Source organism: Scatophagus argus, chromosome 13 (genome assembly GCF_020382885.2).
Source record: "Scatophagus argus isolate fScaArg1 chromosome 13, fScaArg1.pri, whole genome shotgun sequence".
Taxonomy (NCBI): Eukaryota; Metazoa; Chordata; class Actinopteri; family Scatophagidae; genus Scatophagus; species Scatophagus argus.
In genome coordinates, this window is record NC_058505.1 from 1,242,501 (window position 1) to 1,268,074 (window position 25,574).

Sequence of the window (25,574 nt, forward strand, 5' to 3'; positions counted from 1 at the left end):
AGGGTTTAAAGGTTTTTCTCCCTCTGATGAAAACATCACTCAGCCGCTTTGATAAAACTTTCATATCAGCAAATTAAAGTCTGCTTCCTCCTGAGTTCCCTCAGTTTCCTGCCTCACACATGAACATCTACAGTTTGGGTGGAGGCGCTCAGCCAGGCGTGAGCCAGCAGGCCCAGCAGGATCATCCCAGACCTCGCTGTGGGCAGTTCAGTGTAGGAACTGAGAAGAACGCCGTTCGTTTGTATCTCAGAACATGAAAACAAAACCTGCTGCGTCTCCATCCAAACACTGAAAGTAATTAATGCAAATTTCTCAAACGAGCGGCTTTGACTGAAAAATCACAGCCAGAACCTGCAGCTGCCTTTCGTGTAATGTGGACTCATATGAAAACAGTCCTTTCAAAACGTTTCAAGCCACTGAATTTTCTCAAAGCTGGCAAGGCAGGACTTTTATCAAACACACGAACCTGAAGGAGTTGGACTTGTACCAGTACTTTGCTTGGTAAAAGTGGTTTGTGTGCAGGAGATGCTGAGGCCCCTGGGGAGGCCCCTGCTGAGGCCCCTGCTGAGGCCCCTGCTGAGGCCCCCACTGAGGCCCCTGCTGAGGCCCCTGCTGAGGCCCCTGGTAAGGCCCCCGCTGAGGCCCCTGCTGAGGCCCCCGCTGAGGCCCCTGCTGAGGCCTCCGATGAGGCCCCTGCTCAGGCCCCTGGGGAGGCCCCTGGTGCACCTGGCAGAGCTCGACTGAAGCCTGAGATAACACAGAGTGGAACCTGCCTGCTGACAGAAGCCACATTATCGCCTCACGTCACAGCGTCTGTCCGCTAAATTCCAGGCGACAGACAGAAATCTGCTCTCCCTCAGCAGAGTTTTATCAGCCTGCGATGGCGAGTTCTCCTGCTGATACACTGAAGTCTGCGGCGAACGAGACGATCGCGTCGACGATCACGATCGTGCCACGTGGCAGCTACAGAGCTGAGCGTCACTTCAGACAGCAGCATCACGGCTGAACTCTTTTATGCTCAGAAGACTGAAATCAGAGACTTCAGCCAGTGTTTGTCCAATCAGGTTGCAGGGACGGTGCGGGTTGACGAGGCCTCGATCGTCTCTGAAGTCAAAGTCTCCTTCTGTTAGCTGAACAAAAGACATTTACTCAAGTGCTTTTACTTTAACTGCAAGTGAGGACGACCAGAAGCCTGAAATTAATACGAGTTGATCAGATGTTGCTCGACTTATTGTTTACTATTAAACTATTTACACAATAAATAAACGTCAGCAGCAAACCGGGACGTCCTTCATCCCGAGCACATGCTCACACAGTTTAGATGGTACTTGTGCTCATCTCGGCTGAGTACTCGTCATTTGCTACGTCTCCAAACACGTCTTAAAACACGTCCCCGGGAGGAAACGTCTCTGCAGTCTGAGTTCCGTCTGTCTGTCTGCCGGTGAGACACAGCAGCTCTAAGGAGACACTTTCACTGAGAAGAAAGACAACCTGAATCATCTTCTGAGGTTCTGAACTGATCTGCATTTCCAGAAGATTCTCAACGGTTACTGCTGGCTGAACATAAACTTTTGTTCATGTGCTTTAAGGTCAACACGTGCTTTCAGTTTTGATCCAGCTGCAGTGATGGGACTGTGATTTCCCTTCAACGTCCCTTCACTTCACGTCCTCCCTGCATGAAGACATGTTACCAAACAGGAGAGGAAATCACATGACACACACACACACACACACACACCATTTCAGTCCGACCAGCGCAACACGAGCTCATTCACTCAGAGGGCCTGGTTTTCAGAGGGGCGGAGCTAAACGAGCACAGGTGGACGGATGAACAGACTGATGATGGACACGATGATGGGGAGCCAAAAGCAGAGAGCGAGCAGACCTCAGAGGACGTCCTCTGAACCTGGTTAACATCCACGTTGAACCTTCTGACCTTCTCACACTAAACAAGCCAGACACACTGAACAAGTTCACAATCACACGGCTTCACCTGCCGGTTAAACGTCACCAGAGTCGACTAAACCGAGATGTCAGCGAGGGAGAGTCGACATGCTGTGCACGAACACGATCGAATCGAATCGAATCGAATCGTCCTGTTTGGACTGACTACGCCGAGAGGCCTGAAGATGGCGGACTGACCGGCCAAACCTGAATCTGATGTAACGCTGCCTCTGAGACGCTGAGCGTGAAGCAGCTCATCAGTTTCCTCTGCACAACTACAGGATGCTTTCACAGCTCAGTGTTTCTTTCCTTTGCAGAAACTCCTGCATTTTTGAAAAGTCACAAAAAAAAACAAAAAACAAAATGAAGAAGACAGAGAGTGAGGCTTCGTCAGAAGGTGGCGCTATAAGCTGAAAGCAGAAACAGCTGCTTCTTCTTCTCCTCCTCCTCAGAGCAGTAGCAGCTGATCAGCCATCAGTTTTACGTTACATCAGAATCTGAAGAGTAACGGTCTAAAAACTTATTTTCTCTTTCTTTCTTTTTGTAAAACTGAGGATAAAATTTGGGATTTCTGCATTTCTGTCAACCTTTTCTGATGTGAAGCTTCAGAATCAGCACCTGTGGGGTTTGGCTGGAATGAAAAAGGGGCAAAGTAACATCTCGAGGACCGAGCCAGGTTAGCTGCGGTCTGTGCTAAGCTAAGCTAAGCTAACTAGCTGCTGGCTGCCTTACGAACGGATGTGAAAACGGCCGATCTTCTAAAGTCCAGCAGCTCCTTTACGTTAAGAACCCGGTCTTTATAAAACCCACAGGAGATGCTTTGTGTGGGGAATCGTCCTGTTCTTTCAACGTGAGGAAGCCTGTGGAGTCCCGTCTCACCTGAGTGTACTGAGCGCGTGCAGCCGCTGTGATGATGGCGCTGGAGGCCTGTTCTGCGGCTACATGTGTCTGTTACTTCGCGGCCTTTAACCTCCTGCCTCACTCATGTTTATCAGCACAGAAACTCTCACGCTCCACTTTCCTCCAACTTCCTCCTGCCGTCAGACTTTCCCTTTCTGCTCCATCATCTGCTGCCTCAGTGAGACTCAAACATGACAGAAACATCTGAATGTGTTTTCAGAATCGAAAAGCGTTTTGTTGCTTCAGCTGATGAGAAACGACTCAAACGACAGGACTGATGATCTACAACGAGGCGAAACGCAAAGGCCTCCCTGTGCTCTGCTGAGGGTGTGATGATGAAGATGATGATGATGATGATGATGATGATGATGAAAACCAGCAGCCCCCTCCTCTCACACACACCTTCCTTGCCTGGTCATTGTCTTCGATCTGACCCAGATCTCTGCCGCTGGCCTGAGCGATCCTCTTCCCCGACACCAGATTCCCGACCATCACAGACGCAGGACCGATCTCTGAGGAAGAGGAGGAGGAGGAGGAAGAGGAGGAGGAAGAAAACATGAGAAGAGGAGGACCAAAACAACAGCGTGACATTAAAACCTGAGTGTTGGCGTTTGCTCCACCTGGCTGTTTCTGCCGGGGTTTGGGCAGGTTGGTGACGCAGGTGTGCGGACACATGAGCACGTTGCAGGGGTGCAGCGCCCCCTCCAGGAACAGCTGCTTGGTCTCTGACAGGTGGATGCCACCCAGAGGAGTTTTGGGCAGAGTGTTGGAGGGCACCAGAGCCAGGCAGTACACCCCCACCTGATGGATGCCGTCTATCGCCTGGAAAGTGAACACGAGTCAACATGTCAGCACTCTGGAGACCTTCAGTCTCTCAACATGACGTGAATCCTGTTCAGACTGGTGAGGTGGGACTTCACCCTAATCCTCCATAACTTTATAATGACATATATAATCCTGCTGTCAAGACACCGACAAGTCCGTCCTGAAGCGTTTTAGTTTCCCACTCAGGGAAAAACAGCAACGTTTTTGTCTTCACTTCGGCTCCAGAGTTTTCACAGACTGACACTGAAACTGTGGAGGTTAGTTCTTACTTTAACATTTAAATGTTTTAAATGTTGTTTAATGCTCCCCATCAGCCCAACACCCCGTCAACATCAGCCTCGATGTGAGACGCTGACTGTGTCTGACAGCATCTGTCACGCTAACAAGACAAACAGGTTTGGTTTCACTGCAGCCGTAGAGACGCAGATGACGGTTTCGCTATGGTGTGTACCTGCAGAACTCGGCTCATCCACTGGAAGCTGTCTTCCTCGGTGGAGTCGGGCCGCTGCTCTGCTACGACCACAATCCTCTCGTCATGGAGCACCGTGATGGAGAACACGGCGATCCTGAAAGACAAACGCACGGCGCCGACACGCTGCTGACACGAGGTGGGAACACAAAACGAACACTACTGCGGCTGCTCCACAGCGCCTCCGGTGGCCAAAAGCTTCCTATGGTGCCTTTAAGTAACATAAAACAACTTACTGAACTCAACAGTACTTTTACTCACGCGTATTTCATAACTAAGTGTTGTAGTTTTTACTCCACTGAAAGGTTTCGTTCCTCTGAATATCAGTTCAAAACTACAAAACATAAAAGATATCAAAACAAAATAATATCAACACCCGCTTGAATCGCACTGCAGGGACACAAACTCACCTGCCCCTGTAGACGAACTTCATGGGCTCCACAGCGAGCGCCGTGGCCACGATGTCGTCAGCGTTGTGCCGACGCCCCCCAACCACCATCAGACCGTCCATCTTGCCCGCCACAAAGATCAGACCCGCCGGTCCAATGAAGCCCAGCAGGCCGGTTCTGGTGAAGGGAAACTCACTGATGGGAGCCCCGTTGCTGGTTGTAGGGAAGACCTGTTAGTGAGGACGGGACAGGACAGCAGAGACGGGCATCAAACACACAGCATGCAGCCACTAGGGGGCGCTCTACAAAAACAAAACCACAGACGTAAGCAGCCAGGAATCGTGGCGGCTGTTGCCTCCATTAATAAAACGCATTCGCTGACTTACTTCCTGACCCTCACACTCACCTCAAACGTGTTCTTGGTCATGCCGGCCAGACCATAGTAGGAGGTTCCCGTGGCAACCGTACAAACGCACAACTCCCCGATCTCATCGGCTTTACAGAGCTGAGGAACCCCTTCTGGTTTCACCACACACATCACAGCTGCAGACACACACACCACAGAAGAAGCACTGAGAGGAGGGAGCACAAATCAAATCCAAACCATCAGCAAGCGACAGCTTCCTTTACCACAACGCAGAAAAGGACAGAAGAACCGACTGATGTAAGAGTGTACAGAGAGGGCGGAAGGCAAGGAAATAAGGAGAGAAAGAAGGAAAGACAAAAGTCTGTTAGCAGACGAGTACATGTTTCAAGTCCACATGCAACATTTTTTAAGCTTATGTTGAATGTAAAGTATGAATCTGCAAAGTAAAACGTCTCCTGAAATACTCCAGCACCAGAACCTCCAGCTGGACTCGGGATCGGGATCGGTATTAGCATTAGCATTAGCATTAGCATTAGCACCACCCGTCTCACCTCCAGGCATGACGGAGCCGACGTCCTGCAGCGTGAGAGCCGACAGCTTCTCCTCGGAGTCGATCCGGATCACGCCGTGACTCAGATCCTGCATGGACAAGACGCCGCGACCTGGAGGGGTGCTGCCTTCCTCCACGGGCCTGCAGGACGGGTGGAGACAGCCAATCAGATCAGAGGGAGGCTAACGGACTGCTGCACGTCTTTGTGTGGGTGATGGAACATTTTAGAGAGGAAACTTTCTGTTAGATGTTCGCAAAGTGAGAAATTACAGTGAAGACGCTACTGGAAAGATAAAACTTGTCTGATTGTCTTTGGAAAATTACAACTACGGACATTTTTACAAAGTACGGACAGTTTTGGAAAGAGGGGATATTGTTGTTTTTTGGATATTTTTTCCATCGAGACGTCAGGTTAACGGAAAGTCAGTCCTGAGCATCACAGCTCAGATGAGGATTAAGGCTGGATTAATGCAGGTTCAGGTTAGGAGCTGCTGGATGGCCTCCCTTCAGAAAACAAAGTGAGTTCATTACAGGCACACCAGCTGTGTGTGTGTGTGTGTGTGTGTGTGTGTGTGTGTGTGTGCGTGTGTCTCAAAGCACACACAAGGCTTTTACTGCTTTAATTAAGCACATGGAGCAGAAATGGCCGCCGACTCGTGACTGGAAGCCGTCCTGGTTCGGCTCTGATGTGGTTCTCACACGTCGAACCGAAGTGTGATGATGAAAGAGGAGGAAACGTCGTAAGTTTGGCGTTTCAAAAGCCACAAAGTGTGAGTCAGGAGTTTTAATAGCTGAAACAGGAAGCAGTGGAAAAGCAGGCCGAAGCCACCGGAGGAGACGAGGCCATGAAACCATTTTTATCACAGAGCTGCTTTTAAACGTTTACATTTTCTACATCAACACACAACACTGCAGGTGAACTGCAGGGTCAGAGAGACGATGCAACCTGTCATAAGCACGTGTGTGTGTGTGTGTGTGCGTGTGTGTGTGCGTGTGTGTGTGCGCGTGTGTGCGTGTGTGTGTGCGTGTGCGTGTGCGTGTGCGTGTGCGTGTGTGTGTGTGTGTGTGTGCGTGTACCTCCTCAGAGCCACAGTCAGAGCCTCGGGGGAGCTGGCACAGGGACATATGACCTCCGACTTCAAGCCTTTGGACTGGAAGACGTTGAGGAAGGCGTCACAGGAGGAGATGGACCCTGAGGGACACAGTTCATGAGGTGAGTGCAGACGAGGTGCAGGCGGCTCATTCGTCTCCATCATGTGGTTGTAATTTCAATTTCAGTTCATCTCACAGGCTGATTTGAAACTCACACCTCAACCTTTGGATTGAAAAAGAAAACAATCTGCTGCGTCAGAGGAGAGCGTCTACGATTAGGATATTCTGATATCTGACAACGCTGACCAATCAAAGATCGATCAAAGGACAGTGGAACCATAACACAACAGCACCGTGCAGGAGTCAAACTGTCCCGTGGTGGATGTTTGAGGTCCCCACAGGTGTTTTGAATGACGTCGTGGCCTGTAGGTGTTCTTACAGGGATTTGAACCGTCGGCCACCACCAGCATGCGCAGGGAGGTCAGGTTGATGTCTCGCTGGTCCCGGTGGGCCACCAGAGCCCAGTGCATATCCCGCGACTTCACACACGCCACCTTGGCTACACACGAGACACACACCAACACACACTGAGTTACTGCGGACTGACGGTCAAAATGGCCGAAGACGTTCGAGGCTGAAAGCCTTCCTGGAGACACGGTGCACTGAATTATGTATTATTTCACTTCTGATGGGGTTTGTGTTGAGGCCGTTACCTTTGTACTGGCAGACCTTCTGGATCCAGGACAGCGGGTTGACCTTCATGAGGGCGTAGGGAATGCTGATGACATGCATCATATTCATCACACTCTGACAGACAGACAGACAGACAGACAGAGAGGAAGATTCTCTTTTCAATATTCAGCTCGACACTCGGAAGTCTTTCAAACTTTTAGCAGATTTAAAGGGACGACTCGTAAAACGTGCTTAAGCCCCGCCTGCTGCTGGTTAGCAGGCTAACTTCAGCACACATCAACACCATGCAAACTGAATGTTGGCCACATTGTACAGACTGCACCTTTAAGCTGAGCTGCGAGCAGGTTCCATTACGAAATAAAACTGCTTTTCTCAGATGTTCACAACACGCCAATCGTCAGTTTTAATTTGCTGTTACACTTTGACTCATGATGTGAAAAGATGGCGTCTTACAGTCAGGACGGCGTGCCACAGTCCCACGTCCTTCTTGAAGTCTAATACATTCACTATGGTCTCAGCTGCAGGACGAGACGGACAGACGGGGGGACAACACGTCATGTACAGTGAGAACTTCTGAGTGGATAAACTGCAGTGTGTGTGTGTGTGTGTTACCTTCCGTGTACGAGCAGGACTGTGTGAGAGCCTGGCAGTGTGTGAGCACGGCTATCCTCATCACCGTCACCCCGAGGACGCTGCCGTCCTTACACGTCTTATACTGGACAGACAGAGTGAGACGGTGAGCGAAGCTAAAGTTTAGTCATGACATAACATTCACAAACACACACGTTTGTGTTACGACATTTCAAACATTTCTTTATAAAATGTTATGGTTCATCGTAAACCTAACGATGCCGTTTGCAGACTGTACGGTCAATGCCAGAGCTCTGTCCAGGATCTGTCGGTGGTCTGCAGGACTCTTTGGCTCCACATGAGGTCAAACACTCACCGACGCTCTTCGTTATCTAAAGATGGCCGCCGCACACGCATTAGCGCTGACGTGAAAAAGATCTGAGGTGGTGTTTGCAGAACAGAAAGGATAACGACCACATTAGAATCAGAACCCCGATGATATCTATGGGACAGCAGCACAAGGTTACATTTCAGAAGTTTTCCTGCTGGACACCAGATGCTTCTTCACATCTGTGTACTCATTGTGGACTCGGTGTGGACTCATTGCAGACTCAGTGTGGACTCAGTGTGGACTCATTGTGGACTCATTGCAGACTCAGTGTGGACTCGGGCTCACAGCATCGGACTGAATGACTGAATGAAATGTACTTGTAAATGTAAATGTACAGCATCAGCAGTAAAAGTATTCTTGGGGTCGTGTGAATATCAGCAGATTATTGATGTTATTGATTATTGAGCTCAGTGTTTCCTTTTTCCCACCTGACTGCCGATGAAGTCATTTAAAAACTGGGCACTTTTTACTGAATACGATATCTGCCTCTGAATGTGGAGTGGAAGCATGAAGTAGCAGTAAAAGTACTTCAGTGCGGGGCTGAGCAGATGTGCTGTGCTGCAGCTACGCTCCGTCACGTCGTTCTCCCGGCTGGAGGACCCCTGATGGACTTGAAGAGACCAAATCAAAGCGGCTGGAGTGACGGTGTGACGGCGGACGCAGACTTTGATCCGGAGACAATCTGATTACAGGATCGACGTGTTTTTGTCAGCTGTGTGATGAATTTAAGGTTCATTTTATCCAGACTTCCCAAAACCACACTGGTGTTTGAGCTCTGTGGTGCAGTCGATGAGAATCCTTCAAAATAAGATGTCACCATGGCTGCTGTTGGACCCATGAATCACGTCACCTCACAAAGACAAGCTGGTGTTAAAATAAACACGTCAGTCGTTCTGTCAGTCTGGGCCGTCCAAAACAAAAGGTCGACCGTTTGTCAGTCGTCCCTCTGCTCTCGGTCTTTTCCGGTCCAATCAGGGAGACGGTTCACCTTGTAATTACTGGCTGGCAGCTTGAGAGGACGTCAGGTGAATTCAAATCAACAGGACGAGACGATAGCATCGACCGGCGGGGAGAAGAGCCAAACACCCGCGGTGGGATTCCAATCCGGGAGACCTGAGCGGCCATCGATTTCCATGTATCGAGCGGAACCACACGAGTGGGAATGTTTTAGAGCCCGAGGGTGGACACGCGTCTGTGTGTGCATCGGTGTGTGTGTGTGTGTGAGTGTGTGAGTGTTACCTCGATGTAGGCCGTGTCCTGGTTGGCGTCCTTGATGTGTGGGAACCAGTCCCGCGGAGGTTTGGACAGGTGTTTGGACTCCGTGACGAACCACAGCACCTTGGGCCAGCCTGGACACACGGGGACACAAAACAAACATCCTGATGTCTCCAAAGTGTGGAGAAGGTTTGTGCCACGAGCTCCACCTGCTGAGTCCTCACTCACGTCAGACCTGTCAGGTGGAGGCTCCGCTGCTGCGCCGACTGCTGACTCTCACACACACACACACACACACACTCACTCTCTCACACTCACACACACACACACACTGAGTGAGGAGCTGTGGCTCTGGCAGCATCATGTTGCTATTTATTCCTCCATTACTGCAGAGCAGTTGTGATTAATCACTGGGTGCTTCTGTCAGCGTTCATGTCTGTCTGTTGTCTGAGCCTCACGAGTCTCCTTACATCCCATTTCTGTCTCTGCTCCTTCCCACAGACTGAAACACTGTCTCTCTCTCTCCTCCTGTCTCTCTCTCTCCTTCTGTCTCTCTCTCTCCTCCTGTCTCTCTCTCCTCCTGTCTCTCTCTCTCCTCCTGTCTCTCTCTCCTCCTGTCTCTCTCTCTCTCCTCCTGTCTCTCTCTCCTCCTGTCTCTCTCTCTCCTTCTGTCTCTCTCTGTCCTCCTGTCTCTCCATCATCCTGCCATCCATTACTCAGACTTGATGTCTGCTGCCTGTTCACTCATCCTACAGAGAGACAGGAAAGCCGTGCAGAAACAGGAGAGGCACAACTACACTCTGACCTCCGACCTCTGAGTGTGTGTGCGTGTGTGTGTGTGTGTCTGTGTGTGTGTGCGTGTGTGTGTGTGTGTGTGTGTGTGCGTGTGTGTCTGTCTGTGTGTGTGTGTGTGCAGGACCTTTGAACTGTGGGATCTCTCCAGTGGGACTCTTGGGTAGCCCTTTATGGCAGGCGTCGCTGGTCAGAGCCACCGTCACTCCGCAGCTGCCCAACAGGAAGCCGATCTGCTGACTGCCGGCGTCCTAAAGATAAACACGCAGATCAAACGTGATTAATGATCTGCTTCACATTCTAATCAATCAATACCAGCTCCTCTGCTCTGCCCAGCTGTAAAGAGGGAGGTTAAAAACCCTCTGCTCCAGTGGACATGCTGGTTAACCAAATTCCATTTTAACTGTAAAAAGTTAAGTTACACCATCAGAGGAGTCTTTTCTAATTCACTCACATCTACAAGCTCCATCGGCACTAACTTCATTCACTCTGCAACACATAATTCTGCTGTTTCTCATGTGAAAATCTGGAGCATAATTTAGTTTGGGGGTTTGCTTTTTTTCTCTATTCATTTATTTTTTATGCACTCATCTATTTTTTATTCAGTTGTGTATTCCTGTTTTTTCTCAGACTTGTAAATTTGTTTAACATGAATTTTTTAAAAACTGGAAAATTTTGGCTGAAAATCCCAAAAATACACTCAGACCTGCACTGAGGCTGACACACACACACACACACACACACTCCAGGCCTCCTGATTCCTCCCACAGGACGCCACAGAGCGCCCAGTCAGTCAGTCCCGACTGCGATTCAAACCAGCCAGCAGCCGCAGCAGCAGCAGCAGCCCAGACGTTTCCTCAGGGAAGCTGGGCTGTGGTGACACCTCAGCACACCTGGCTGTCCTGTGTGACTCAAATGGCGGCGCCTTCTCAGGACTCGCTCGGCTGAAGACTCACCTGTGCTGCGAGTCCTCTTTTCAGCTCACTGATGCTGCTTGACGTGAGGAAAAAGAAGAAAACTTTGACACACAAACCCTGCAGGGCTTTTCCCTCTCCATCCGTCCATCAATCCTCTGCTGCTGCGTTCAACACAAACACTTCCTCTTGATCAATGTGATCAGTCATGTGTAGCTGAGGATCAGTTGTTGTTTTAGGGGCATCTGTGACAAATCAGTTCAGCTCTGGTAAAGACTCCTGATGCTGCGTCTGCTCTTACAGTCCGTTTATGAGGAGTGAACGCAGACAAAACGCTTCCCTGTTTATGCTGAACTGTGCGTTCAGCCCATCGAAGGGAAATGAACTGCTAAGTATTGCTGATAATCGATTTGCTGGTTCCAGTGTCTTGATTGTGAGGATGTGACGTGTTTTTGGTCATTTCTGACAGTAAACGAAGAGCTTTGGGCTTTCGGACAAACCAAACATCGTGAAGACGTCACTTCAGGCTGAGGGAAACTGAAAGTTAACAGTTATTTGTTCCAGCCTTATTCCACAACATACATCCAAATGTTAAGGCTGCAACTAATGACTGTTTTCTTAAATATGGCTGATATTGAATCTTTTCTGAATCAGAAAAGATGCTGAGTAATTCTGTCTCGACTGACTAGGCGATAAACGCTGTGGCTCGGTTATGGAAAAGCAGACCGGAGCTTCTCTCACTTCGCTTCACTTTGACTGCGTTGTGTGTGACTAATAGACAGACAGATGACTTTATTCATCCCCGAGCGGAAATTAGGTAATAAAGGACTAGTAGGACTAATAAAGAAACACTGCGAGCAGAAAGCAGTTCTGTCCGTGTGCTGCATCCACCCTGAACGACACGTTCAACCCAACAGCAGCCTATCAGAAGAAGCTGTAGAGCCCTCAGGTGAGCCCTCCGTCCACAGATCACAGCCAGTTCAAAGCACTGGGCTGAAGCTCACCTTCCTGGTCAGCGGTACTTCTATTGGCACGGGGACGACTTCGGCCAGCAGGCAGCCGTAAAACGCCGTCATGAAGGCAGCGGGGTCGTTGTTTGGGAAGACCAGCGCCACCTGCAGGCAGAGGAAGTTGTATTTAACGTGTGCAGCTGAATGAAAGGAAAAGCCTTCAGTGAGATGTTCCACCTCAGGGCGACGACGATCCAGCGGAGAAGTGATGTGATCCTCCTGGGAAAGTAACAATATCTAAGGTTTTTCTCTTCAGTTTGTGAGTTTATTTTTGCAGTTTTATGTCTTTATAATCTAAGAAAATATGTATGTATTTTCTCAGAAAATCAGCCCCTCCTGAGATCTGTATTTTATTTTTTTACCTAATATGCTATCATGATTTGATATCTACATTATAATAAAACAGTACGTTTATAAAGTCTGCAGTGTTTTGCTGACACGAGCTGACTGAGCTTTCTGGTCTCTGAGAACAGAACCAGAACTTCATCTCGTTTCACTACGTGTTGGTGGATCATCTCGACTTCACATCCACACCAAGAAGCCTCACCCGAAACAGACTTCCTGTTTTCACTTCCTCCCACGTGAACACGATAAGAGCGAACTTCAGCTTAAGTGCTGCTTAATCGCTTCCAGTCTGTGTGTGTGTGTGTGTGTGTGTGTGTGTGTGGTTGAAGCTATAAGCTAAGTGCACCTGAGTGAATGAGAGCAGAGTGATGATGTTTTAACAGGACTCATGTTGACATGTGCAGGCTCACCAGAGCTGCTCAGGTTTCATCTGCCAATGGAGGGAAAGTACTGTGAGGTACTGCATGTTACTGCATGTTACTGCATGTTACTGCATGTTACCGTGTGTTACTACGAGTCACTGTATGTTACTGTGTATTTTGCTTGGTTTTTGTGTCACTGTGACCACATAATTTGCTGTTTCTTGCATTAAGAGGAGGTCCAACACAAACACACATGTGAGTCTGCTGTCCACTGCCGTCCTGTCTTTGGTCTCATGTCCTCTGTTTCCCTCCTGCATACAGATGTGGTTGTTCAGACTCACCATACAGAACACCAACATGATTTTAGATCAAGAGCCATCAGAGATTTTTAAAGTCCTCATACTCGTAAGGCTTGTAAGCAGCAGCTGAATGAGGAGCTCGAGCAGAAAAAGTCTTTAATGCAGTGTGGAATTTTAATGCTGGAAATGGAGACCTGATAAATGAATCAACCAGCAATAAAAATACTGATGTTTAAACGTGTTTAGATGCCAAATGTTATTTTCAAAATCAAATTTAAATATAATCAGTTAAGAATGTTTTGTGAACATTTTAATTTCATACGTTTTATTTACCCAGCACTCTTCATACATTAAGTGCAACTCGGAGAAAATAAAACCAAAATCACATATTTAAAACAACACAGGTGATTCTCCGCCAGGCTGCTGTCCCAAAAGGCTCGTGAGTTTTTTACACGACTGCTAACACGCATTCATGAAACAACACTTCACTTCCTGTGCGACCGAATCAGCTCAGGAAAACTCATCTCGACTCGCAGTCAAAATAAAAGACCAACACTGAACTTATTATAACGTGAAACAGACCAGTTTGTAATCCACACTGAGCGGAAACACAAAGGAGTCATGCTGTAATTAAAATACACACACACACACACACACACACACACTCTGGCATCACGCCCGTCTCGACTTAGTCTCAAGCCGAGCAGGAAATTGGGCCTAAAATAAAGGAGAAAGAGGGACAGCGAGAAGGAGAACAGCGGCGGACTGAACCTTCCTCCATGTCAGCGTGAACATCTGTCCACCTGTGGAGGCCCTGAGCGTGACAGGAAGTACCAAACCCAGCAACGGCGGCTCAGGATTTCTGGACAGAAGCCAAAACCCTCGAGAGCTGATGGCAGCAAAGCGCTTGTTGTTTCTGTGGGTCTTTCAGCTCTCGTTCGGCTCTGGTGGCACGAGGCCTCGCAGGTGCTGCAGTTTGGAATCTTCCACAGGTGGACGGGTTCAGGGTGTCAGGGTGTCAGGGGACAGGCGATCGCAGACAGAAAGGGGACCACTTTGTCAAACACGTGACCGTGGTTCCCAGCCTCTGACGCCTGAACCTGAGACCCTGAACCCTGAACCGCTTTGTCCCCTGGTGTTTTGTTTCATGGTGACACGGTCACGGCTGAACGTGTGTTTAAAATAACAACCTTAATGACAACTCTCACGTCCACATATTTCTGGCCAGATGATTCATCGCTCGCTGCTGATTGGTCACAGAAACAAAGCAAAACGGTGGCTGAATCCAGCACCTGGTATGAGGCCGAGGGTCAGTCTGTTACAGTGACTGTCTTATGTTTGTGACACGCAACGTCTCAAGTCCTCCTCTCTCTCGCTCTCCAGTCTCAGTGTTTGAACTTACCCGGTCTCCAGGTCTGACCAGGGGCTCCTGTTTGGTTCCCAGTTTGTGCAGCAGGTTGTAGGCCACCTTCACACTTCTGGACCACAGCTTTCCTAAAGGCAGACAGAGAGAGACATGAAGCAGGGAGGTCACGTGTCCTCAGCAGAGGCTTTGACACCACAGGATCCAGCGGGTCAGCCTGTGGACGGAGACACGTCACAGGAAGTCACACGGACAACATGCGACTGTCTCAGCGCCCACGCAGCTTCAGGCAGCATGAACCAAATCTTTGTCTCTTTTACAAAAGAAGCTGAAACATTTAAGAAGCAATTAGAGGAATATTTTCACTTTGTCAGAATAACTGCCGCCTCGAAGATCAGCCTGCATGATACCATCGGATCAGTTCTGCTGCACCTGCCGGGCGGAGCCGACTCTTCATTAACGCCGCCGCTCACAACAACAGAATCAATTTGCATCCCTTTTCCCTCCCTGGATTCAGACTGGCAGACGCAGATACGATGCATGAGCAACCCGCCGTGAATTCCTCACTGTTCTTCACAATAAATGAGCTTTTTCTGATGTTTGTCAGAGCTAATGAATCGAAGAAGAGGAGAGGAGGGGATCCCACGAGAAAAACACACTGTCTGCAAACTGCAGGCGGAGACAAAGCGCGAGCGACTCGGCGACTCGGTCAGGTGTGACTGCAGTTTGTTGAGAAATTAAAAAGGATTTTAAAGTCATGCAGTGAACTTCCCATTGATTACAAGTCACGTCTACAACATTTTACGAGTGATGCTACAGTCAGCAGTCACCCTGGGCAGCCATCCTGGAAAACATGCTGACCAATCAGAGGAGAGGATTCCTGCTGACACATCCAAATCGGAGAGTTTCTGTGCAAGGTGTGTTGGTTTTTCAGGATGATAAAACTCAACCCACCCAGCAGCTTTTTGTCCTCTGAGACTGAGGAGAGGAGACCAAACATCTGGTTTAATTTTATGGTACTTTTATTTTGAAATCAGATATTAGCTTCTCTCAGAAAACATCTCAGAACAAAAGCGAGACAGGCTGAGTCCTCATTTGTCACATCTCAGCTGTGGACATCACGCGGAGCAGAGAAAGCAGACGTTTCAACAGAACGACAGGTTTTTCATCTAGAAACCAAACGTATGCTTGCTTTGGCGTCTCTACAGCTTTGCTTGGACGAAGACCTGCAGAGCCAGCGGGCCCTGCTGCCATGGCGACAGGCTTCAGTCAGAGAAAAGCTGACAGGAGACGCGGCGTTGACGTGCAGGACCATCACGCATAAGGAAGCACCATGAAACTGGGCGGGGGACATAGAGTCCACCACAGGGTCTCAGCGACGCCGGAGCCAACGGCAGCAGCGACGGCGATGAAGACCCGGTCGCAGCTCACACTCAGCTGCAAGTTCAAAACAGAAAACACTCCAGACAACAGCACACACACAGCAAAACACACACGGCCTGAGCGGCTGGTGTGTCCTCCACCCGCCACACCGAAGTCCAAATGTCTTCGTCCATAAGGAGACTCGGTGATCAGCACCGTCAGCTCCCCGACACTCTGCAGCCTCCTCCCAGACAGAAACGTGTTTCCATCTCTGTGAGGTTATCTGCAGTGCAGCGTGGGGAGGGTTGAGTTTGAGGACAGCGGGAGAATTCACCATCGTGAATTCTCTCTGTTCTCAGGGAGGCGGAGGACGACACAAAACAAGTTTGTCCTTGTCGGAAAGATGAAGGAAGATAAGGAGAGAGAGATTCAGCTTTAGATTCAGCACTGCACACACACACACACACACACACACACACACTCTGTCTCACCGTGTTGTTGTCTCTCTGGTGAAGGACTCCCGAGTGCTGGCTGGAGACATTTCACAGTCTGCTGAGCGCTCATATCACCTCATCATCAGCTGCAAGCTCACTGCTCACAGATCAGTTTGTCTCTCACACACACACACACACACACACGACTATCCTACTTTTTCCTACATGTATTGAGCCTGAGATCATAAAACAAAACTTCCTTCATCCTGGTTGCTTTCAGAAATGAAACCGTTTTACTTTTCACTGTAACAGGATGATGTTGTACGTCCTGCAGAACCTTCCCAGCCGTGTTCTCTGCTGCTGTGTGGGACACGAACTCTGCTGACGTTCTTCCCATTTGAATGTAGACCTAAACGGTGAGCCTGGGGGCTCGGACGGGACAGGGTTCAGACGGGACCGGGCTCGAACAGGACAGGGTTCAGACGGGACCGGGCTCGGACAGGACAGGGTTCAGACGGGACCGGGCTTGAACAGGACAGGGTTCAGACAGCTGATCCCCGTGTCCTTTGACTTTCTGAATGTGCTGTGTGTTTGTCTCCTCCTGTTTTGTGCATGAAGAAGCTTCACTGACTTTCCACCAGCGTGGCCTGAGGAGATACTGACTGAATTCTCATTTCGGGGTGAACTGTTCCTTTAAGCTTTTCTTTAACACTGAATGTTTGAAACGTTCACCTCTAAGAAAGAGGACTCGTGGATGTCAGAGGACTCAAAGCCTCGTGCATTTAAAAACACATCCTGGCCTTTGGGATGAAGACTCGGCCTCCCTGAGCAGCACAGCAGCGTTCCTGAACGCGTCTTTTTCACACTTGGCTAATGCGCTTAGCGCTCAGTCTGGCTGCCGTCAGAGGAGTTATGCTCACGCAGCAGGCGTTAAACATCGTTTGGTGCTTCAGTTAATCAGCTCGTGAAAGCCACCATATGTGCGGCGCCGAGAGGAAAACCAGCCGGCAGTCTGAGCATCGATGGCGTGTTAGGACGGAATATTGACGACTGATCGATTTGGCTGCCGAGAGCTCACGTGTCAGTTTGTGTTTATTAGGCTTATTTTTATTATTTCTCACACTGGACTTCAGTGTTGTCACGTCTGCTGCGACAGGAAGTGCAGGAAGACGACTCAGTCGAGCTTTGGTCCAATCAGAGCGGCAGGTTCACATTCAGGCTGTAGATTCAGCATATTTTAATACTTTTACTGAGGTACTTGAGTACAATGTTGAGGTACTTGTAGTTAAGTATTTCCACCTTCTGCAACTTCATACTTTTACTCCACCACAGTTCAGAGGGAAGTATTGCAGTTTTTACTGCAGTACATTCATCTCACTACGTAAGGACACTTTCAGATTCAGATAAATACTTGTTACAATAAAAATATAAAGTATGACAAAAGTATATCAATAAGACTTTGTTGATCCCCTGGGAGAAAATTCACAAAGCACCCAGCATACAAAGTGATAAATGAATAAATAAATAAATACGTCTAAATAAATGAAAGCGTTGAGCTGCAACAATAACCATAAAGCAGTAACACACAGTAACATTAACTACAGTCACTAACGCTGTGTGTACTGCAGCACAGTCAGCAAGCCGGCAACCCGAGTCGCCAGTGCAAGTCAGGGAGCGAGTCACAACGAGTCACGTTGTTCACCACAGCGAAACATTTAAGAGCTGATTTTCTTACCGTAGGTGAGCACGTAGAGCGGCTTGCCGTTGGTGTCCATGGTGGACAGACAGGGGGCCTTCGGAGAGATGGTGCCCCACCTCTGCAGGGCCGCCTCCAGAGACGGGGGCCAGTTGGTCACGACGCCCAGCTGCTCGCCCCGCATGGCCACCATCTGCGCCCCCTCCGCCTTGGGCTGGTTGGGGTCTGGCTGCTGGACTGGAGGAGTGACAAAGTGAAAGTTCTTTTAGAGGCACAACCCGAGTGTCTGATCCCAGACCGCAGACTCCAAAAGCCCCATCATGACCGAGATGCCACGCGCACGTAAACACACTCGAGAACGAGTCCACGCCGTGCGCTCCCGAATCCCCTCGGAAACGGGTCTGCTCGTGGAAGCATTTTCACCTGTTTTAGCTGCTCGGGTTCAATCCAATGCAGCATTACAGTCGAGCGTCTACCGGCTCTTATCAGCCTTTGTTGGTCCTCATTTCAGTTAAACTTTCAGCTAGCAGGTCCACGTTACAGACGAAGACTTTCAGCTGCACAGAAAGACCTTTAACGACATCACACGGTTAGTGTCACCGTGGATACGCTGCTGCTGGCCCAACTCCGAGTTTAAGTCTCCACTTGTGATTTAAAACTGTTTCTCTGATTGCTGCATCACAGAGGAAGCTCACAGGAAACCACGTCTTCTGGAAAAGACACGTTTACTGGATCATGTTCAGCTCCCGCCCACGCTTCAAAAACGTAAACGCAGCCATCACGTTTGCCTGTCGCAGACGAGGTCTGGATTAACATCAGACACTTTTGTGGTGCACTGAATCAAGCTCAGCCCTTCCAACATTTGTTATTCATGCTTAAATTATGAATTAAATTCTGACTCTGCAGCTTTTGATGCTGCAAACAAAAAGAAATATTCATCAGCTGGATTTGTCACAGCAGTGAGGGGCAAAACACGACAACAAAGCACAAAACGCATCACTGATGAGCGCAAAACTGTGCTGAAAGCAGTTTTAAACACATTAGAACTTCAGATCCTTTCACAAACAGACTGAAGTCGTTACCTTCCAGGAGCTCCTCGAAGTCATCGACGAAAAACTCTCTTAGCGGCGGCCGTTTGGGTCTCTTCAGAGTGTTGACGAGCTGCTGAATTTTGGCGGAAACTCTGCTGCTGACTGGAACACCTGCAGAGGATGAACACACGCACACACGCACACACACACGCACACACACACGCGTTAACAGAATCCCAAGACTCCTGATTGTGCTGTCACACATGTGAGGCAGCCGTCGCCTCCCGTCGCCTCTCTGACACACAAAAGTTTTAAATCAGCTTTAAAGTGGCACATTTCCCTTAAGTGAGCAATCAACAGGGCCGCCGCCGCCGCCGCCACGCGACGTGATGGGAGAGATGTGAAGACGGCACACGAGGTGAAGTGTGAGTGCAAACAGGTCTTTGATTAAGGCTGATTTTAAAGTGAGTGCGGAGCTTTAAGACGGCGTCTCAGCGCTGAGATCGGGACACAGAAAAATGTTTTGGCAGACTCAGACTTTAGGAAAGTAAAATCCCGTGGAGGCGGGTACTGAGAGACTCTGAGCTCTTTGTGGCTCCTCAGTCCTCTGGTGACTGGACTAAAGCAGAGTGGGAGGACGTGGAGACGCGTTGGCGAGTCACGGTGTTGAATGTTGGTCGGGAAACACAGGAGTTTGCTTTGGAGGCGGCGCAGCGAGCTTCACGTCTGACCATCTCTGAACAGCATCAAGCTCACGCTCAGCTGGTCGTGTTGAAGTCTGCTGCAGGGTCAAAGCTCAGGATTCGGGTCTGTTTGACTCAGCTCACCTGCAGCCTCTTCACACTCATGAATTTTGTGTTTGTCTCCCAAAAGAAGCTGAAGATCCTCTTGTTTTTGTTTGATTTTTGATCTCACTTTTAGTCTGTGAGTACACGTTTCACATAAATAACATTCAACCAAAACCCAAACAGTACGTCACACGTTACTCACCGTCTCCGGTCTCCATCAGCTCCGCGTTGCCGTATTTGGGCGTCTGCCTCTGGGCGGCGGTGCTGGCGCCCGGGGCTCTCTCCACCTGGATCCCGTCTGTGGTGGTGTTGGTGTAGCCGGTGACATCTGGAGGGGCGGAGTGGTTCTCTGGGATGTGAGAAAACAAGGGGATGGAGGGAAGGCCTGGTCAGTGGAGACTCAACAGCTCAACAGCACACACACATGACAGAGTTTTGGGTTAATTATGGACTGTTTGAAAAGGCAAACACTTTCAATGTGCCCACCAGCTTTTCTTCCTGAAATGACTTTTGTCAGTAACAGTTAAGCCCTTAAAGTAGTTGAAGTGTCAGCTGGAGTGTAAGCAGTGAAATGAGACCTTTCAGCTGAGCAGGAACCACCAGCTCGGGTATCACCTGAAGTCTAAGTCGAGGTGTTCGTTCAGCACAGCTGCAGTGTGCCGAGACGTCGCAGGAGATGCCTGTGGAAGCGTGGCGTCCACACAGTGTTTTCATGTGACAGAAAAGCACTGGCAGGATGTTGGGATGAAGCAGCTGGAGGTTTTGACTGAAGTTAGCTCGGGAGCTAACTTAACGGCTCGCTTTGCTGTCACGTCTGTCTGCTGAAGCTCAACACGCTTCTCCTCCCTTCTCTTGGTTTCCTGGCTCTTCCTGTCACTGATGTTCAGGCAAACAACTGGCCTGCAAGTGAAATACTGTGCTGACAAACAAATGAACGTGCACTGAGGGAGTTTTATCCTCTGCGACTTCAAAAGCAGAACCGACTCCTCACTGAAGTTGGTGGAAGGCGGATTTGACATCTGTGCCCGATTGCAGAGCAGCACGGGTGAGAAAATGAAAAATAACATAAAAATAATGAAGTCAGCTGAACTTCAAGTGACTTCAGTTTGCATCTAACACAAAGTATAATCCTCTGAACGCGCTGATTTACTCTCAGGCTTATGAATAATAAATGTTAGTCAAAATGGCGGTGATGAAGCATTTGTACATCCATCAGACTGTTTGTTTAGGCAGCATTTGGAAACAAACTGCTGAAAAACTGAGTGGGAACATGCAGGCAAAATGACGTTTGGTGATCTGAGAAAACACAGCAGATCCAACACCTGAACTCCCTCCAGACCCCTCAGTGGTCTCCTCCACGAGCAGCAGCACATCCTGTGACGCCTGCCGTCTCTCAGGACAACACAACTCCATTCGTTTTTAGGTCATTTCTCTGGCTATTTTGAGCTGCGTTTCCATTGTGTTTCTGGTGCGCCTAACGTTTCAAAGCTCCCAACATGCCTCAGATTCTTCACATTTACTTCTTCCATGAGACTCAGCTGCTGCTCATCAACATCAAACGGTGTTTACCGCTCCGCCCCGGGGGATTCTTCACTTTGAGTGGTCGGAGCATGAAATGATGCAGGGAGGAAGATGTGTGGTGAATCTAAACCGGGATGTGCGTAGGTGCAGCCTGCTGGGTCCTTCGCTGTCCCTCTGCTGCATTTACAGTCTGTCTGCAGTCGTATCTTCTGCTGCTTCTACATCCTGTGTACATCCTGTGTTCCCTCTGCATTGGGCTAACGCTGTTAGCACGTTAAGGCTGATCCCATAGTGTGAAGCTTAAGGGAAACGCCTTATAATTGCTGCTTAATTGATCCCTGGTGGTCAGAGATCAGAAATAACTGCCACAGAGCTCACGAGGATGGAAAACAACCCAACTGCAAGAGAGTTACAGGTTACAAACGTGTATGTAGCTGATACTGTGGCTGTTTTTACCGTGACAGTGACAACGTGGTGGTTAGCTTCAGGCACAAAAACCATTAAGTTCTGCCTTGAAAAACTCATGGGTTTGTGGCCACAAACACGACTGGAAAACCCCTGACCACCACCATTCAGCTAATGTGAAGCTAATTCAGCTCAAGTGAAGTACGTCACTTCAGAAACGCTGACACGTATGAAATGTTCACAGAAATGCACAGAGCCAACATCTTACTCTGCTGACTGGGCTGCTGAAAATGCCTTCAAAATGTGTTATTTCACAGATCTGTTTGAAACCCAAGTGGCCGAAGTCGTGAGAACCCTGCTGCTCTTGTTGGTATCTGACAAACCAAAGTGAATCTCGTCACACTTAGGCTTAATAAAATTTAATTTCAGAAATTTTTCACTTGGCTGGATATCAAACATGGAGGACGGGCCTCTTTGTTTCACACAGCTTCCGAAAACATCCTCCAAGAAGCAGACTCTGAGAGGCCACCACAGCCCTCCCTGCTCTCGTTTCCTCTCAGCGTCCCACCTGGAGCTCTGCTGCTTAAGTCAAGGACCACATCGTAAAGCAGATCAAACTACTTGAGCCTGCTGAGCTTCACCATCTCAAGGTTCCTGTGTTGAAAAGGCAGCAGTGCAGCTTACATTCAAGTGCTTTTATTCTGAAGTGCTGCTCATGCACAAAAGGAACCCCATCACCAGACTGTCATCAAAACCACGGCCGATCATTTCTCCAGTTTTAATTTCTGCATGCTTTCATCCAATCAGAACGATGTTGGTGGCCCGTGTATTTAAAGAAACAAAAGCCACAAACTGAACACAGACAGAACAAAGACGGGATCTTTCTTAATATTTCATCACGGCTCGCTGTGGGAGATGAAGGACACTTACATGACTTTAAGGCCAAATGATAAGAATACTTCTGTTCAGTTTATATGCAGGCTAGTTTTGTTGTCTGTGTTGAAAAGTTCATTTCTTTCAGTTATTTGACATCTCGTTTTCTATGGCTCAGTGACTTCGCTTCAGCCTTCTGATGCACTGGGATGATTTTGGAAAAGTTCGTTCTCTCCCATTTTTGTCATGTATCTTCCAGTAAAGCTGACTGAAAGTGAAGTGATTCACTGAAGTGAATGTGGCTCGACAGGCAGAGAAGGAAAAGAAAAGATGCAGAGCAAGAGGGAAAAGAGAGACATGAAGAGGAGGGAGGGAGATGATTCCAGGCAAAGCCCCGAGCCGAAGCCGACGAGACCAAACAGAATTCTTTCTGCAGACAGGGACTGCATATCAATACTTCAGCACACAGCACAGGCATGCTAATTACTGCAGTACGCTGTGTATTCTGTCTCTGCAACATCTGGGCTGTCTGCAAGAGCTACGCTGAACCAGACATGCACTCTGTGAAGTTTATCTCTGTGTGTGTGTGTGTGTGTGTGTGTGTGCAGGACTGTCCGATGACCTCATCAGAATGTATTTATGATGATGATGTGTGATGGGGAGGGAGATCATCCCTGGCTGAGGAGGAGGATGGTGATTCACTACAGGAATACCAACCAGGCTGAGGGACCTGATTTGGGGACAGGACACCTCCATGTCCCCCCGAGGAGGATTTAAAGATGGCCTGCTGGTTTAAGATACCCGCTGTAACTCCCTGAAGCGTTGCTGTGGATAAGTGAGTCAGACACTTGGATGTTTTCTTGACGAGCGTGACAATCGTGACCTGTGGTGTGTTAGCTGTCAGACCATCACATAAAGCTGCAGGCAGAAGGTGGGTGATGGGGTAGATGGGTGGGGGCTTTCTGGCTTTACAGTACAGTAAGTGTGGGACTTTGATACTGGAGACCATTTCCTTCCAGATGTCAATGTTAGTAACGGAGAAGATATTTTCCAAACCTTAATCAAGTACAGACTGGAGGTTCATTCCTTTTCCTTTTTTCCTTTTGTTCAACTTTTAAGTCACCACAAGCAACATGTGGGCACACTTCATCTGGTCTACAGAGATCATGTTACACAACTGAACGCTCTTAACAGCTGCTGAATGGATGTGGGGTGGAGTTTTAGGCTGTGAGGATGTTGTATGGTGTCTACTGTACGACGGGCAGCTTGTCAAGCCTTCTGAAACAAATGTGTGACTTGATATGAGAACAGATTTGTAGAGTGAAACTGTTTGTAGTGAAGCAGCTGTCCTCCTGATAAATCCTGAGCATCATGAGACCTGTCTAAAAATATTTAAGGTCTGATTCTGTTTCCTCTTCCTGTCATGTTTATCGCTACAGATTTTAGTATTGCTGCTTAAACGTCCCACAACGAAAGACGTTTATCAAACCACAGTCGGTTTTCCATCCACGACCCTGCAGCAAAAACATCCCTCGCTTCAGCGTCAACAGACACCTGATAAATAACATCCAGGCAGCTGCTGTTCCCCAACTGCTGAACTGCTGCTCCTCAGAGACCACTGAGTTTTCCCCTGGCAGATATGAAGCAGTGACAGGCAGGCTAAGCTACAGTGAAATCCCAACAGGCCTCATCCAGCCTTAATTACACTGAATACAGGAACACTTCCAGCTCCGTGTTAATGGAATCAGAGGTTGTTTTGTGATGACAGTGATGAATTACTGATTAAAGGTCTGATCTTTGGGCGTTTCTTTAACCGTATGCTCATTGTTCGCTCCACTGTGGGACGCTTTGTAGTCTCATGTAATCGATGAGAACCGGAGGAAGGCACTTCAGCAAATGAGAGTGTCAGCTGCAGCCTTTTGATGGAGGCTTCAGGCTGAAGCTCTTAAAATGCAGGAGGAATATTACTCGATAAGTCTGCATTCATTCAAGTTCCCTTTAAGTCTGACTGTTGATGACGACCGTTGTTGCTCAGCCAAAGCGGGCGATAAATTCAGTATTTGTGATTCCAGGCAGCGGATTTTAAGAATCTACATAAAATCAGAGCCTAACACAAACGTGGGAAGAGGAAGCACTCAGACAGCCCACATTCCACCACCATCTGCTTTCTGGCTCAGACAAAAAGCTGTTTTGAAAGCAGATTGCCTCTGGCTGGGCAAACAACTAAAAACATGCTGCATAATTAGCCAAATCAATAAACAACGCCAAACAGAGTAACCTTGAGTCGAGGGAGGACTTATTCATACAAGCCTCTTTAAAAGCATTGTTGATTTTCCTCATCAACAATTCACATTCAAAAAAGCTGTGAGCAACAGCTTTTTATTTCTAAAACACACAAAAACACATTGCTTTCATGCATCTACAACAACGCTCAATGCTATTCCTGATGAGGATAGCATTGAAATACTTCCTCAACATCAGAAAGCACAGACTCAATCAGCGGGGGGACGACCAGCGAGGGGCACAACTTGAACAGCAAGCATAAGATGGAGGACACTGGGGGACAGATAGGACATCCCTGCCTCGAGCCAAGGGACGGCAGGAGACTGAGCCTTCTTCTGGGCTCTCTGCCAGCCATAATCCCATCTCAACTTACCGGAGTGTCGTGGCCCAGAGCTTCCATTCTCTACCAAAGCAGATGGCACTGCCCTCCTCCTCCTCCTCCTCAAGGAGAGGTGGGATAAAAGGCCTGCATGTGAGGAACAAGAAGGCAGGGAGGGTCTTGAACAGTCATTGAGGAACCTCACTTTACACTGTGCACTGACCAGATCTGGATGCTTAAAACCGGTCACTGCCGGACCTGCACATATGAATCTCTCTTCTGGTTCCTCCTCACCTGCACATATCTGTGATGAAATGAAAACAAAGGCCTGCACTCACACAGGTGTTCTACAGATACTGGCCGATTAATTTA

The 25,574-nt window shown here is 48.7% G+C and overlaps 1 protein-coding gene across 8 annotated transcripts in view; it reads right to left on the reverse strand.

Annotated features, from left to right (window-relative positions):
• Window positions 1-25,574, reverse strand: part of LOC124069129 (disco-interacting protein 2 homolog C) — a 112,092-nt gene that overhangs the window by 13,992 nt on the left and 72,526 nt on the right. For 5 of the 8 annotated variants that reach the window (XM_046407942.1, XM_046407937.1, XM_046407939.1 and 2 more), the window contains 18 exons: window positions 20,004-20,150; window positions 19,065-19,184; window positions 18,022-18,219; window positions 14,530-14,621; window positions 12,116-12,226; window positions 10,325-10,448; window positions 9,430-9,539; window positions 7,842-7,944; window positions 7,683-7,747; window positions 7,250-7,343; window positions 6,976-7,095; window positions 6,522-6,636; window positions 5,446-5,585; window positions 4,934-5,070; window positions 4,549-4,757; window positions 4,121-4,235; window positions 3,465-3,666; window positions 3,247-3,356 (listed from right to left, as the gene is read on the reverse strand). In XM_046407942.1, coding sequence (XP_046263898.1) covers window positions 3,247-3,356; window positions 3,465-3,666; window positions 4,121-4,235; window positions 4,549-4,757; window positions 4,934-5,070; window positions 5,446-5,585; window positions 6,522-6,636; window positions 6,976-7,095; window positions 7,250-7,343; window positions 7,683-7,747; window positions 7,842-7,944; window positions 9,430-9,539; window positions 10,325-10,448; window positions 12,116-12,226; window positions 14,530-14,621; window positions 18,022-18,219; window positions 19,065-19,184; window positions 20,004-20,150 — 2,312 coding nt within the window. Of the gene's footprint in view, window positions 1-3,246; window positions 3,357-3,464; window positions 3,667-4,120; window positions 4,236-4,548; window positions 4,758-4,933; window positions 5,071-5,445; window positions 5,586-6,521; window positions 6,637-6,975; window positions 7,096-7,249; window positions 7,344-7,682; window positions 7,748-7,841; window positions 7,945-9,429; window positions 9,540-10,324; window positions 10,449-12,115; window positions 12,227-14,529; window positions 14,622-18,021; window positions 18,220-19,064; window positions 19,185-20,003; window positions 20,151-25,256; window positions 25,350-25,574 lie in introns of all 8 variants that reach the window. The other 3 variants (XM_046407938.1, XM_046407941.1, XM_046407945.1) reach the window with 2 other exon arrangements.